Here is a 16,484-nt window from a genome sequence, read left to right as displayed (position 1 = left end):
GCTGTTGGCAGCGTCGGCTTTAGTGACATGGCCAATACATTTGATTCTTACATGAAACCAAATACAGCATTTTCCCAAAAAGGTTAGCAAGGAAGATGCTAAAAGCTAATATTGTTTGCTAATTTTGACATAATTCAGTAGGAAATCCCAAGCTTACGCAATGTTTGCTTGGAACATGACAAATAAACATACTTACTTGCTAATGTAATGCTAGCTAACATGATCGTTATCCAGGAAATGCTTGAACGTTAGCATTAGCTACGGTCTAACAGTAGATAATTAGTGATCAGAAATGTTGTTTTACTTTGACGTAGGGAATAGATTTTCCATTATCGATAAATGTTGAAATTAAACATACAGTGTCAGCTCTCCTACATTTATAAGACGTGTTAACTGGAACACAGCGTTACATCATTTTAACAGAATTTAATCTTCCCATTTTGTTCATGATGGTTATAGTGGAAAATGGCTGGGATGAGAATATGGTGAATTGATCCTCCAATTGGGTCAAAGCAGAAATATCTCAAAATCTACGTACTGGTTGATTTTAATATTATTCCTTGACACCTTCCCTTGACGTTAAGCATGAGGATAAGGTTAAAGTTTCATTTCGTACGATGCATAAATTGACATCCAACATCTGCCAAATGAAAGATCTTTTCCGATCAGGTTCATCTGTAAACCCACAGCCTCTCAAGCGTGCTTGCATGGTGATAGAAAAGTGGGGTTGAAGATTAATGGTGCCATCAGCGTACACAAAATGATTTTGAGCTGAGTCACAAAGAGAGGACATGGGCGTCAAAACATATCGGGAGACAGACTTACAAATTGTTGATTTTATTCTTTTCATGTGATATTTTTTTAACAATAACAAAAATATTGTATTCTTTGAAATACAAAAGACGTCTAAGCAACCGCATTGGCATGAAACATTCTGCATTTATTCTCCGGCTTTGATATTCCATGATGTTGCATCACAATACACAGTCAACATAATCCATCTGGTCCTGATGCCGCTGTCTGCAGGGTTTTGTGGTGATGGAGCGGAGACACTGGAGCTCGTATGGCTGTGGCCCAGCACTCGGTGATTAGCTCATAGTTTTCCTCTCATTGCTTCACTTACTTGGCTCCTAACGTTGACTCATGCATGTGATTGACAGGAAGAAAACTTTCAGCTATATTGGGGATTTGCGTCAAGCAGACAACCTGCAGAGATTTTTCTGCCATGTCTGGTATCTTAATGTGTGTGTGTGTGTGTGGTTAAGTAATAAAACAAGTAATAATCAACATAACTATCAAATCCTGCCTTCGTTTGCAAGTACACATGCCTGCGCCAGCGTTTTGAGTGTTTTTGTGCGCACAGTGTTCATGCTCACACTTGAACACACACACACACACACACACACACACACCTGTGTATTTGATAGGGTGTCAATGACGCTAAACATTAATCTGAGTCAACCTGGACGCAGAGCTCACTGTCATTAATCAGTGGCAGCAGGGAAGTCTGGGTTTTTCCCGTAACCTACTTTAAAGTGCAGAGACAGACAGCAGATAGATAGGTAGATGATTTAGTTGCAATTTTTTTTAGAAAGAAATTGCGTCGAATTAAGGCGAGACACAGATGTGTGTTGTTGTCTATTTCAATGTTTTTGAGTGAAAGACTGATTGTTACCTGATCCACATTTAACCCCACTCCCCCTCTCCTACTTCTGTCCGCCCCTCTTCGTCTCCCCCCATTCCTGGAAGGCAGACAGACCAGCCAAACAGTGACGTGGCCGAGCTGTTTTAAAGGGTCTGCAGTCACACACTAGCAGAGTCGTCTTTAGGGTCTGGCTGCTGGTTGCCAGGTCAGGGTGATAGTAGTAGTATAGCAGATATAAGGGCAGTAGTTGTGACTTAACCGTATTAGATCACAGCCATGATCAAAGTGCATCTGTGTGTGTGTGTGTGTGTGTGTGTGTTTGCGTGACAACTTTTAATGATATATAGGCTTTCTGCCTTGTTTTGTCCAATGACTAACAATCAGGAAAATAACAAAAGTTCTCATTGCTTTTGCCCTCTCTCTCTCTCTCGAAAACATACACATACACACAAAAGTACACAGCCTGGTTGAGTTTGAGCTTTGACATGTTGATAAGTGAGTGGTGGCCGGTAACACAAACCTCCCTGGTAGTCCATGTGTGTACCAGCTGTGGGAACTGGTGACCACACGTCTCGGACACACACGCACACACGCTCACACAAACATGCACACTCTGACCTGAGTCAAAAAAATAAAGGGGGGTCCTCGGCTCAGATCACAACTGGAACTGCCACAAGACAGAAGAACTATTTGAAAAGGGAACAAAGACGACAACTACTGAACACCCTTTGATTTTCTGCAAAGTCCAATCAGTAAATTAAGTGCAGAAACAGACACGCACACAAAAAACTGTTTCTCTGTCCAGACTCTGCTCTGTCTGTACTCCAGGTTGCATGTCTGCGCCTAAGCCCGTCTGTTTCTCTGCCATTATTCACCAACATACGCCGCTCAAGTCTGATAGTGCGTACTGAAAAACGGATAAGAAAATACACAATGCTGAGTGGTTACGAGAGGCCAATGTGGTGTTGATTACCTCGTCAGCAATGAAGCTGCTGATCTCATACAGCCACTGAAAGAGAGAAGGAAAGGAGAAAGAGAGGGATAGAGTCTGTTAACTGCCTTTCCATACAAGGAGAGGTAGGGGGAGAAAAGGGGAGGAGGGGGAGGAGAAAGCGAGAGGCAGCGAGAAGGAGGGTAACGTGAGGAGATACAATGAGAGAGAGAACAGAGGAGGAGGAGAGAAATTTGGAAAGCGAGATAAAGACAGAGGATAGAGGGATACAGGCTGATAGGGCTGTAGCAGACAGTGACTTAGGGGAGAGTAAGACGAGCAAGAGGAGGTGAGTGAGCGGAGCTGTATCCTCTCTGAGGTTCCAACTGTGTGATCCTGCTGCAGCTTCTCTCTGTCACTGACTGATCCAACACAGGTAAGACCACGCTGAGATTTCATTCATTCTCATCAGGAGAGTCTGAGGGGACCCCTTACAAGCACATTTCAATGCCTGTTAGCCAAAAGACATGCTGTAAGATTGAGAAGACATTGTATTTTTTGGAGCAAATGCATGCCGGGGAGGAAACATGTTCATATCCTTTACTTTAGTGAAAGTAGTAATGCGTCACTTCATTACAATATATTGATAAATGATGATTAATGCCACCCAACTATACAAAATGCATCAATGTTTAGTTCCATATTATTTAAGAGAGGTCTGTTATAACACTGAGGTAGATTTTATAATCACATCTGCAATTCAACTTTGTATTAGAGATTTTAATATCTAATATTAACTTCTTGTATATTTTAAAAGTGGTTTAATCCACAACATTTAACCATGTAGAAATTTTTTATGTTAAAGACACTTATATTGTAAAGAAATTGTTAACTACATCTGATAATGATGAAAAAAATTACTGTTTATAAAAAGCAGCATCAAATGAACACAAATAAAAGAGATTTTATCTCCAAAAGGTTCTTATGTTTCACAACTGAATGAAGACTTTTGTGTTGGGATAAATTGTGGTTATGTCGTTTATTTAGCTCATTTTGCATTTTTGTAGTTGTAAACGTTTTGTTTCTTAGCATGTACCCCGACAAATCAGCTGAATTCACACAAAATTATTGATTTTTGCTTACAATTTTTGCATATAATCTGTTCTTTGGTGCAATTTATATACAAACACAGGTACAGATATATTCACACATTGTCTTTCATGCTTGTCTTCCTCTTGAGATGAGGCTTTAGCTGAGCATTTGGAGTAAACCTTAAACTTCATGCCCTCCTCCTTTTTTTTTATCTACATAAGCTGCTACCGCAATGTCATGAGTTCCCCTTCACCAGGATGAGAGACGGACAAGTTTCCAACCTACTGTTGTGATGCTTGTCTGGATGATTACAGTATCTATCTGTCTGCGTTTCTGTGCATATGCATGATTGTTTGCACAGATACGTGCTCATGCTACATAAGGGCGTCACTAAGGCCCTTTAAACACAGCGATGCATCTATTTTTTAAGCACACACTATTGAATGTACCTCAGCCTCGCAAAACAAAATATTTCTGAGAAAACAGCAAATTACCTCCCAGCCCCTGCCTTGTTAAAAATGAACAAACCTCCCGCTGTGTGCACAAATCTGTGCTTGTGTGCACATACCTGCGTGTCTGTGTTTAGTAGCTGAGCTGGATGTGTGTATTATCTCTGCATGAGTCTGCTGTAATTACACAGTGAAGGTGCCCATGGGGCGTCGGCCGCTACATTTGGCTGAACGCCACATACCCTGGTTTTATTGTGTCTTGTGCCTGACAGAAAGAAAAAAAAACTGCTGTATGTGTCTGTTTATGTTGACTGACGAGAGCAGGTCTGGTGTGTGTGTGTGTGTGTGTGTGTGTGTGCATGCTGCAAGTTTGTAAACTTTATGTCTGGACTTATGTCTTTAGTCTCTGCATGCATTGATAAATACCATTCAGCCTTTACTATTCTTATCATTATGAGTATGTGTTTTCAAAGAAAGACATCAGCTGGTAGCAAGGCTATGTGTGTGTAGGCTATGTGTGTATGTATCTGTGTGTGTGTGTGTGTGTGTGTGTGTGTGTGTGTGTGTGTGTGTGTGTGTGTGTTACCTAATACAGTTCAGTGTGTCAGTGTGGGAATTCAAGAAATGTCTCTTTCGTGTGTCAGTGTGACAAGTTCAGAGGGAAGGTTAAACCACAGTGTTTCATTAAAATATTTAATCGCTTTTGTAGCAACACAGAACTCATGAAAGCCACTCTCAGTATTTTACAAATGAATCACTCTGAAAACGAAGAACGCTTGACAGTTAAAATGCAGCTGGTCCTTTTCTGGTACGTGTTTAAAACAGGTAAATCTTTGCAACAGCCTGCGAAAGGTCTGACCTCCTTTTCTATACTAAAGTCGACAGACTGTCGACAGTCGGCAGTTCATTTCACATACTGATGTAAAAAAAACCTTCAGCTACAGGCGTGAACTTCCACTAACCCGAGCACACAGACCTCAGAAGCATCAAAACTGTTTCTGATGTAGTCTGGAGATTATATTTTTTGTCATCTTCCTAAAATACCATTACTTTTTGGAACTAGTTGCACATTAAAACCTCTCCACCTGGAGCTTTATCTGCCTCCTGCAGAGCAGCAACGTTGCAGCCGGTGAGATGATCAGATGACTGAGCAGTGAGATCAAAGCTGGGCTCTGTGTGTCTCCATACTGGAGGTATTTTTATAGCTGGCTGTTAAACTGTGTAGTGGTTAATATACATTTAATGGAGACAGGGAATTGATAAAACACTCAGGGACATATAAAGGTTGCGGTCAGAAAAGTGTCAGAGTTGGAGTTTTGCACCTATATTGGCAGAGAAACATTATATGACCTCTGGAAATAGACTTCAGGGACAGTGAGCAGCAGGACATGTGCAGTATGTGCAGTGTGTGTGTGCACACTTGTGTGTGTTTGTGCACTGGTCCACTTGCCCATATTTAACTTTCTGCATTCTGCAGCTGCTTGGAGGTTTAGTTATAGTATAGTAACCAAGAGAAACGCCACACACAAGGCTACAGCCATGAAACATTGTTCTCCCTTTCAGTTACACACAAACCAGAAAAAATCCATCTGTCATCAGATCATAAACCGTCAACTCAAAGTGAAAACATCTGCAAAGAAAATAGCAAATGGGTGATATAAAATCACCTATTTTGCGCTTTTTCGCCCAGACGACTTTTCATCCAAAGAGTCATTAGAACTGCAGAGTTCAAACAAAGTAAAAATCCTCTGCAATCATAAAATCTTACATGGTTCTTTTTTTATGACGAAGATTTAAACAGTTTCATCCCAGAGGCAACGTGTTTCTTTTGGCATTTTTCAGAAAGGTTTCATACACAGACTCTCACAAAGAGTCAGGTAGTAAAGGTGGGTCATTCTGTAACATTCAGCTATCAAGCCTCTGTAAAGATTCTGCAACATTCACTGCTGCCAGTTGTAGATTTTGTTGTGTAAATTTTCTGTCAAAAAGGAAATCAAAAAGGAGGAAAAGAAACAACATTAGGAGCAAAATCTTAAGCAAGTATGTGAGGGTGAAATGTATCATGAGCAGGTACCCTGCATGTGCGCCCCTTCCCTTTATGCCCCTCTTCTTACAGTGAGTCTGACTCAGCAGCTGGCGGTCAGTGGATGGTCAGTCGGTGAGGTCAGTAGAGCAGCGAAGCAGACAGGATTTGCATCTATCTTCAGAGATGTCACCTCTGTTGCTTTATTTTTGGTGTGCTTCTCTGGCAGACATTACCGCATGAATGTGTAGCTGCAGATTGGCGGTGGCCCAACACGCTGTTGGCTTGGCTCGGGGGAATAGGAGTATTGTTTTAAAGTCTCCAGGGTCAATGGGTTCATTGAGCTTTGTTCTTGGATTAAAGGGAAATCAGGATTGTCTGGTATTGGTTTCGTAAATGTTCATTTTAAAGTCATTTCACTTATTGGCTGATGGACAAAGATTCTACTTTTTCTTGAAATGGACGAAACTTTTAATGGTACTCAAGAAATCTCAGAAATCAGAAGCAGTTATTCTTTGCAATCAACATAACTGCTGCTTGCATGGTTAAGCCAATCATTTGAAAACCTGATACATGTCTACAATTAATGAGGAATACTTTTTTCCATTTCTTTCAGATGATGTCATCAGAGCACCTGACCTGCAGTTGGCTGCAGCAGCTACTCGTTGTACTCCTGAAGCTTTGCATAACTTTTGCTGGGCCTCTGCGACCGCTCAATGGGACAGAATGCACAGCCAAGGGTCCTGCTTCCTACATCCTGGTCTTTACGGGTCACTGGAGCCCACAGTCCTTTCCCAAGCAGTATCCACTCTTCCGGCCCCCTGCACAGTGGTCCAAACTCATAGGTGAGCTGGTGTAGGATAAAGAAAGTCCTTTTTTTTGGGGGGGGGGGGGGGGGGGGGGGGGATTGGTGGAAATTCCAAGGGAGATGAAGCAAAACACTGTCAGACTTAACTGTACCCAAACAAAGATCTGTTGCTTCCCATCATGTGTCACAGGGTTAGATTTTCATTGTCAGCTTACATAGACACACACACACAGGGTAGAGCAATATGAAAGGCCGTCTAAATGCTACCAGATGGTTTTTTTTTTTTGCTCTCAGTGTCTGTAACGTCTGTCCAGCCATTTCTTTAATATTTCTCTATTTCTTCAACTTGATCACATACTCCTTTCCACATGTCCACTGGTTTACCACAGCGTTGACGGTAAAAGCTGGAGTAGAGGCTTTCAGGGCTGCCGAAGGAGGGTGATGATAGTTGGGGTGTGGTGGGGTCACACCACTTACCTCAGAGCCAGGAGTAGGAGGAGAAGAGGAAGAGGAGATTCTTGCCCTTCCCTTCCTTGCTTTTTTTCCAAGCCATGGAGCATGGGATGGATGGCAGATGTTTGTACGTGTGTGTGTGTGTGTGTGTGTGTGTGTGTGTGTGTGTGTGTGTGTGTTTAACTGCTCTTGTGCATCACTGTCTGTGGCTTTGTCTGGTTTCCAGCTCTCCCAATGCTGCCCTGCTGCCCTGCCAGAGGGTGATGGCCTACTTACTCCTTATAGAGACAGACACCGGGGATTCTGACACACCCATAAGGGCTTTTAATGTCCCTGGGCACCACTGGACAGGGGATGGGGGTGGGAGAGGCAAGGACTGGGTTTTGTCACAAAAGAAGAAAAACAAGGGTTTAGAAAAGGTTGACGTTGGAAATAAAGTTTGTCACTGCACAACGAAAAGCACAACCTGTCAAGGGGTTTGGGGGCCATCGATGGTTTGTGCTGCTTTTATGTGGAGACCCTGGGGTAAAGGGGCCGAGGACACTGCTATATGGAAGAGGAAATGGAGTCTGTCATGGCCAGAGAAAAACATGGGCAATTCAGGAAGGGCGGGAAATGGGCTTTAACGTCTTGGTGGGGCCCAAACGTGATGTGTTATCGAGTTTCAAGGTCTTGATGCTTGTGGGAAAGTTGTTAGGATGGAAATGCAATTAAGTGTCTAAGTAATGCCGTTTAGGGGAGAAACAAGATACTGTGTGAAGTGTGCTGGACAGGTTGTGTATGTGTCTCAGCGCAGTGTGTGTGTGTGTGTGTGTGTGTGTGTGTGTGTGTGTGTGTGTGTGTGTGTTAAGCATGTGTCAAGAGTGTTTAAGTATAAATGCATGCTCGTGTATGTGTGCCTGTACAGCTCTGAGTAGTGAGGTGAGGCAGAACCATCAGAGTATTTGTCAGCGTGTTTTTGGCTAACCTTACTCTGCCCTTAAAACCACTGGCTCAGGCAAGTTGGTCTGTGGGTTTCACTGTGCGCTCAACTACAAATAGTCTGACCTAAATCAAGTCTCTTGATTCGCAGCAGATATTATAGATAAACAGGACCAAGTATGAGAACATGAAGGCAATGGTTGTCTTGGCTGGATGGTACGAAAGAGTATAAACTAACGGATTTCAGATTTGTTTAAAAAATGTTCATCCACCATCTGAGTGCTGACTTTGAGATCCTGATCTGTATCTCCTGGTAGCTCCAGACTTTGCTGTTGTTTTATTAATGATAGATGGAGAAAGATGTGACTATAACCATGCACTAATGCCAGAGACATACATGTGGGCAATTTCTTCACCATTATCTGTTTAATTGCAGGGAGAAGGAGGCAGTTGTAGAAATACATACAGGCTCCATGGTGGAAATGATCTCACCGTCTGGCTGAGGCTCTGTGGTACCTCATTGACATTGATATGCATTCCAGCAAATAAGCATCTCTCTCCTGTCTTTTCCTCTTGTTTTTCTTTTCTTCCATTAGCGGTTAGCCACAATCGCCATTTTCGACTGTGGGAGGAGGGTGCTCCAGCCAGTGCAGGGGTGCAGAACTTCTCTGAACTCGGGGTGACGGTAGAGCTCATGAAGGCAGCCAAGGAGGCCAGGAAGAGACGTGTGGTTGGAGCCATGTACAGAACGGCCGGCATCCCAAACGGCATCGGGCACAGCTCCACGGAGTTGCTCATACAGCCGCGGAACTCAGTGGTAGGCACAAATAAAACTTAAGTAGAAGCAATGCTCATTCACAAAAGTAAGCACATGCTCAGACAGAGTAAGTCACACAAACTGTCTCTGTTTGAGTAAATCTCTTAAGTCATCTGGTGATCTGGGCCTTCACGTAATGCTGTCCATCCGCACATTTCACCACTTCTTTCCACTATCCAATCAGACTATGTTTAGCTCGAGTGCTGAAGTCCTGCAGCCACAAACACCCACATCCGTCCTGCATGGTCTGCACACTGTCTGCCTCATGGCCCAATGAACTCATTGTGCCCAGGATGAACTTAAATACAAAAATAGTTTAGAAATTGTTCAATTGCTCCAAAACAAACACTGCTATGCTGATGATGCACTGATCTATTTCTCTGCAAAACCCTAATCCTGAATCCCCTGTCCTCCATTAATGTTTGCTCAGCTGCCTTTTAAGAGTGGATGCCTTTTCATTTCCTCCAAGTCAATTCTGACAAATAATAATAGTAATAATACAATTAATAAAAAATACTTTAAACTGTACCTGTCCGCTACACTTTAACAGTTTGATTGCTAACCCCCCTCCATTATCAAATCTGCCGTTACATTTTTTTATCATCACCGTTATGTCACGAAGCTACTCAAGCTTTTTTCCTTCAGCTAAGACATATGGCAATCTGATTTATTTTGTTCACCACCTTATTTAAGCAATTAATGCAATCTTTCATTTTTCACCACTCTAGATCATTTTGAGCTAGTCAGTCAACCAATATCCTTATTTGCTCAAATTGCAGCGGCCATGTTTGTTCTTTTTTACTAGAATTAATCATTGATCCCATATACCCCCATTCTGACATGCTTCCATCAACCTCATGTTAAATTCTTTCTAGACCATAAGACCCCCCCCACCCCACCCCCAACATACAAAATCTCCACATCCCATTTTTTCTATTTTGGGACCACTGCAATCATGAAAAACTGCAAAACAAATCACATTAACCTCTCTTTCAAACAGGCTGAGTCTTTAGAGAGTTTTTAGGCGTATCTGTATAGCCTTCTTCTAGGTATTTCCTTTGTCTTGTGTTTTGGTTCATATCAGTTTGATTAATTAAACATCTGATGTAATTAATCTATTAAAAAAAGGTAGTAAAAATTATATCATGCTGTGTTATGGATATTATATGTGGTGGTAGACTATTTCTTGGCTAGGCAGCCACTTCCTGGATTCTTTCTGCCGTTCCCTTACAACTACAACCAAAATAAAAGTTTTCTATGTGGTTTTGTGGTCTGACTTAACAAAAGAGACATCATTTATGAATGAATAAGTCTTGGTGCTGATTGTGCTTCCTTTGAACAAGCCTGGTGAATTATTTGCCCCTGTGCCAAGTTTTCAGGCTAACTGACAAAAGCTTCATAATTTACCTTAAGATATGGTATTAGCTTCAGTTATTTATTCTTACTCTCAGAAACTCAGAGTTAAAGTTTAAATTTCAAAAAGCTCAAAGTATTCCTTTAAGAGCAAAGGTCAATGTTTGGTTCAAATCTGGAGTCTACTTTGATACAATATTCATAAAGGTTCATATGTACATATTTTATTAGTTTCTGTATTTTGTCTTATTCACTATAGTGATTATTATTGAGAGCTGCTTCTCACACACATAGGCCCACTATACACACATGAACAAACAGGACCTATGGACATGCTTTAATGGAGAGATGTCAGAGTCGTCGACTCAACTGCACCTCAGCAGTACTCGGGAAGTGACCTAGCACCTCTCCAGCGACCGGAGAGGCAACCTGGAGATGACCTGGCACATCTCTAGCAACCAGACGGACTTCCAAACTTTCATCGGGGACTTGAACCGGCGACCCTCTGGTTCCCAACCCATGTCCCTAAAGACTGAGCTACTGTACCAAAGTGAGGCCTGTCTTGTCTAACAGAAGGGAAGATGGCAGTCAGAATCCAGGGGTGATAAGTACAAAACAAAAATGTATTTTAATAGTATATTTTACCCTCTTTGTTGAGCTAATGTTGCTCAGAGGGGAAATATTTTCCTGGGAAAGAAAAATATATTTGGGTTAAAACTTCAAACTATTAACAAATTTCTTTGGATCGTCAGACAGCTGCAATCAAGCATTAGCCCATATTTAAGGCTGATAAATGTGGATGTCTTGTTGGGCTGTCAGTTCCTCTAGGGAACAACTTCATGCTGGACAATGCTGTTGAATAGTGAGTGAGTCTGAAAGCAAGGGTCATTGTTGGAGTCCTAAATTTGGGCCTAGGGTTTAAATAAAGGCAAAGGAATTCAAAGAGGAATGAGGTATGGCTCTCTGGAAAACTGTCGCATACTATTCACAGAGTTCTAACTAGAAGTAAAGTCTTCTTTTATGTGCAAAGCATATGTTGCAGATGAACAAGAGGGAGCGAGGTGAAGAGGAAGGGCGGACATTTGCTGGAGCTTTTAGAAATAGGTGTCTGCCTGTCTGAATGTCTGCTGACCTACATTTGTTTATTGGTTATTCCACTGCCTGAACCTTAGGGCGCTCTAATATCATAAACAACTCTGTCGAAGGGCATCTTTGGTAAGTACTTGTCATGGATAGCAGCTTAACAGCTTTTCTTCTAGGTACGTGATGTCTGTGACTGTTTTTAAAAGCGTCTTTCTGTTTTTAGATCTGTGGACAAAACAAAAAAAGCTTGGTATGACTATTGTGCTTGTGTCGAACGTGACAGTGACAGACTGAATGATGGGAGTCGGCTGACACCTAAATCCGTTGCCCTTCTTTTCTGTCGGTCTGTGACTCTCTCCCTCGCATTTTCTCTTACACACAAACCAGAACAATAAGACGCAATGTCCAAAAAAACACCACCACATATGATTCCTATCTCCATATTCATGAGGGTTTTTTTTCGTTGCTCTAAAATGTGTGATTCAAAACAGACTGATAAATAGTACAATGATCCAAGTAGTATTTCTCCTTAAGCTCAAAACACAGAGAGCACAGAATATACAACAGCAGCTCCTTAGAATTTAGGTGCTTGAGCTCCTGGACTGAGTTACATGTTTTGTAGGTTGAATTTTTCTCTGTTGGGTTCTGCGGAAGTTTTGCTGTGATGGAGAAAAAGTGAGAGGAATCATGGCGCTTTGAGTGACTGTCTGTGGTCTAGCGATCCTTCCTGGCCTCAGTATTGCAAACCATCATCAATAAAGTGACGAGGGATACCTCTGATCCTTGCTGAGTGGCTGAATGGATAAAGCAGGACGAGGCTACGTGGAAAAACACTGCTTGAGAGGAGGCCATAGAGGGGAAAGGAGGAAAGGAAGGAAGGAAGGAACAAGGGGATCAGGGGAGGATTGAAAGAAGCAGAGCTGATCCTGATTTGTGTTTTGTTTCTTGCCGTGCGTCACAGGCAAGAAACAGGCCCCATGTGTCAGAATGACACTGCCTGCTCCCTGTCCCGAGTGGTCTGCTCTGGTTTGATGTCAGCCCACCCACTCTGACCCTGGCATTCAGCAGCTCAGCCCGTGTCCTCAAATATCAGGACACAAAAGAGGAGACGTTTTTCAAACGTGCTGTTTTCTGGGTGACTGCCACCTCAGCGTGTGCCGACCCCCAGGCCACTTCCTGTATGAGGTCACCAGCTCTTAGGAAACATCCATCACACATGAGACACAGTCCAACCCTGCACAGGAAACTGTGTGGGTGCATGCACATGCACATAGGCAGTTCCATAGTCCCTGAGTATAAATGCATTGTGATTCCATTTTTCATCAGGTTCCCCTGTAGTATCATTTACAATTACAATTTGCCAATGCATGCAAGTCTAGAAAGTAGATCAACAACTTGAAAGTACATTATCATCATTCACCGAAGCACAAACTAAACTAATCCGTAAAAAAAATATATATATATGCCTCAGAGATTATTTCTTTTTGATTTATGACTAAAGACATTGATCAAAAAAGCTAATAAACCAATCCTGATGTTTGCACATATGCACTTTTATAGATGTTTGTGCTCTAGGGGGTTGGGGGGAAGAAAAGGGGAAAACATTTGTAACATATGATGTAATTTCTTTGTACATTTCTTAATCAAGAATTGAGCACAAAAAAAGAAAAGCTAATAAACCAGAGTTTGAAACCAGTCCAGCTGTCCTGTTTGGAAGCATTATAGCAGTACTATGAGCTTAAAGTCAACATCAGCATGCTGATATGCTCACAGTGTCAGTGCTAACACTGGTCAACATTTAAGCTCTGCATTATGCATTCAACAATGTAACTAGCACTTTCATTGTTTATCGTTTTGTATGTTGTAGGTTACAAACCTAATTGATGGACACATATAGATTTTTTTGCTGACAATGGCAATGGTAACCAAAGTTAGACTAAAAATGTAGCATTTATATACAATGTCATAGAATCCATTCATAATTGTTGAGATGTTTCAGTCTTGACAGAGGAACCAACATTAGTATTGCATCAAAGACCTCCTTCCTGTAAATCTAAGAGTACTTAGTGGCCTTGGTCCTCAATTTATTTGAGCTATATTAGGATTTATGAATCAGCACTTCGATCGATTTTGCAAGTCTTTGTGTATTTTGAAAACTTTTTGTCTTAACTTACTAAATGTGTAGTCTCCTCCTCTCTCTTTCTCTGATCAATAGCTGTCCCTTATGGTGAAAATGATCCCCAGCCCCGACTGGTTTGTCGGTGTGGACAGTTTAAACCTTTGCGAGGGCAGCCACTGGAAACAGGAAGTGAGCGTTGACCTTCACCCTTATGATGCAGGAACTGATAGTGGATTCACTTTCTCTTCTCCAAACTTTCCAACGAGTCCTCCAGAAAACATCACAAAGGTGAGCTCTTGATGTATATGGTATCCTATGGTATTTTATCGCAACACATTTTTTTTTTGTATATTATATATGTTCATAAGTTCATGATAATACGCTTAAATTCTGACGGATGTTTTATCATCGGTTCTTAAGATGATTCTTAATAAAGTCTTTTGTGAATTCCCTTCAAAGACAAAGCAAGGTAGATGGTCCTCATTACTCCTAAAATAGTTTAGCAGCACGGGAACGAGACATCATTCTTAGCTGTCTCCACTCAAATGATTGCTTGGCGGCCCTCATGCCTGACCTGGAGTGAATTGAGTAAAGAGGGCCTCTCTTACATAACAGTCAGCCTCTCCTCTCCCAACATGTGTTTTTAAGTGAGCTATTGTGTATTTGAACTTTTGTTGAGAATCTAGCTGGCTCTGCTGATGAATTATGCCCAACTGTTCTTTGCTGACTCGTTCAGATCACGTCTCAGATGCCGAACCATCCAGCCAACTCCTTCTACTATCCACGCTTAAAGGAGCTTCCACCTATTGCCAGCGTTAGGATCACTCAACAGAGCAGATCACCTGACCGGCAAACCCCAATGTCCAATCATATTTTACCAAACTCTATTAGTCCACAGCGCTTCTCAGGTAAGATCAGTGAAACCAAAACCTTTTACCTAGAAGGATCAGAAATGTTCGGTGTTGTTAAATTAATGCGTCTTGCATGACAGGTGTAATATAGTCTAAGTTTCAGGACTTCTTGCATTCCAGCACAACCTGTACTATTCTATGTTATCTACAGATGCTACAAGCCCATGCTAATGGAAACATGCCTTGTTTTGCAGAGATTGGTTACTTGTCTCTTCTGTTAACAAAATCTTTATTCTTGCCACATCTCTTTCCTGTGACGCAGTGACACCTCTGGACTGCGAAGTGTCTCTCTGGTCATCCTGGGGTTTATGTCTGGGTCCTTGCTCCAGAGGTGGTGTTCGCCACCGTACACGTTACATCCTCTTGCGGCCGGCCAATGCTGGTGTCCCCTGCCCTGAGCTGGAGGAACAGGCTGAATGTGTACCACACAGTTGTATGAAACTTCAGTAACCTGCAAGGGCGCACAGATACTGCCAGTATTCAACACTGGGACTCCTCATGTTATTACTGCTGGACTACGAAATGTTGCTGCAGCTTAAGTATTTCCTTGAAAATGCAAAGGATCATGTGTTTGTTACAGTCAATTTGTGATCATTTAAAGACATGCTGCATTGCCCCTTCTGTGCAGCCACTTAGTTTTACTGAGTGCACTAGTTTAGGGTGTATTCTAACCACAGTTTTCCATTAGAATTACAAGTGTTGGACAGACATTAGATTCAGACTTATGAGGCCCTACGAAATGGACTTGTTTCTTCTTCTCAAATAACAGTCAACATTAATATAAATGATGGTTGCCTCTAGCAGACAGAAAAAAAGAGAAAGATTTCGGGTCTATTTTCATGTGAAAACAGCAAATAACAGCATCGCAGTGCTAGTGAAGAATGTAACACTGGTGAAAGGTAGCTAGTTGATGACAATGATCTGTGTTTTCCCAGCACATGTTTTAAGTTTGTACTTTTAATAAAGATAAAGGCATGATAATTAAAACAGGTAAACGCACAAAAGGGAGCAGTTTCATGTTAAAAATCAGGGTAACTCCACAACTAGAAGGACCTGAGCTGCTGCTATTGGCTAAGCTTGTTTCTAGGTTCACACTTGATCAAAGGGGAAGTGTATTGGGGGAAAATGACATCTAAACAGCTCTAATTAAAACAGCAATGAATTGAACTTTTATTCTGAATGTAGCAGTATCTAATGTTTGAAATAACATTTCAAAGGTGTAATATAAAATGGATTTGCATTAGCAGAATAAAAACATTGAGATGAAGCTGCGTGACACATTTTCCCCACAACGAAATGATGAGACTTGTTATGGTTTGTTCATTTCGTCATTAACATATGCATTCAATCTGTATCCTGATGGTGGCCCACCACAGTCACAAGTATTCATCACACACTCTTACGTGTATGCACACATGTGATCACAGAAATCTGCGCACAAAGGTCCTTGCACATACTGCATACTGTTAAAGGCATTGTGGCATTAGTTTACATTGGTAGCCTACACATGCTTGGTACATTCATTTCTTTCAAAATAGCCTCCCACCCCTTTTATAAATATCACCTTCACAAGAAACACTTGATAGCTGACTTGAGGTTTAGAGAAGGTCTAAAGAAGCAGGCCTACCTAATAATAAAAAACATTTTTTTTATAGAAAGAAAAAAATATATATATTTGTATTATTATCTCTTTTGATATTTTAATGTTGATCTTTTGTATATACTGATATGATGTATCTTGTAAAACTCCTGAATAAATATGGAGGTGTGTTTTTCAAATAGAGGATCTGTGTCACTTTGTTTTGCTGTATGGCTTTTCAGTTATTTTTAACAGCACTCTTCCAGTAAATACAGTCAATGTATTTGTGAATACCAGACA

The 16,484-nt window shown here is 41.5% G+C and overlaps 1 protein-coding gene across 1 annotated transcript; it reads left to right on the top strand.

Annotated features, from left to right (window-relative positions):
• Positions 1–1,385: 1,385 nt before the first annotated feature.
• Positions 1,386–16,389, top strand: spon2a (spondin 2a, extracellular matrix protein). The gene is made up of 6 exons (XM_061047861.1): positions 1,386–3,012; positions 6,757–6,985; positions 8,919–9,139; positions 13,791–13,982; positions 14,431–14,602; positions 14,868–16,389. The coding sequence occupies exons 2-6, from the start codon at positions 6,757–6,759 to the stop codon at positions 15,053–15,055; spliced, it is 1,002 nt and encodes a 333-aa protein (XP_060903844.1). The 5' UTR covers positions 1,386–3,012; the 3' UTR covers positions 15,056–16,389.
• Positions 16,390–16,484: the final 95 nt, after the last annotated feature.

This window comes from Labrus mixtus, chromosome 10 (assembly GCF_963584025.1).
Source record: "Labrus mixtus chromosome 10, fLabMix1.1, whole genome shotgun sequence".
In the NCBI taxonomy this organism is placed as follows: domain Eukaryota; kingdom Metazoa; phylum Chordata; class Actinopteri; order Labriformes; family Labridae; genus Labrus; species Labrus mixtus.
Note: the sequence above shows the minus strand (reverse complement) of the source record. Positions and strands in the feature narration are given on the sequence as shown.

Bases quoted from the DNA above. Each gene is read 5' to 3' on its own strand.
- spon2a (XM_061047861.1), top strand. From the start codon at position 6,757: ATGATGTCATCAGAGCACCTGACCTGCAGTTGGCTGCAGCAGCTACTC. The intron at 6,986-8,918 runs GTGAGCTGGTGT...TTCTTCCATTAG, and splicing joins ACAGTGGTCCAAACTCATAG to CGGTTAGCCACAATCGCCAT. The intron at 14,603-14,867 runs GTAAGATCAGTG...CCTGTGACGCAG, and splicing joins TAGTCCACAGCGCTTCTCAG to TGACACCTCTGGACTGCGAA.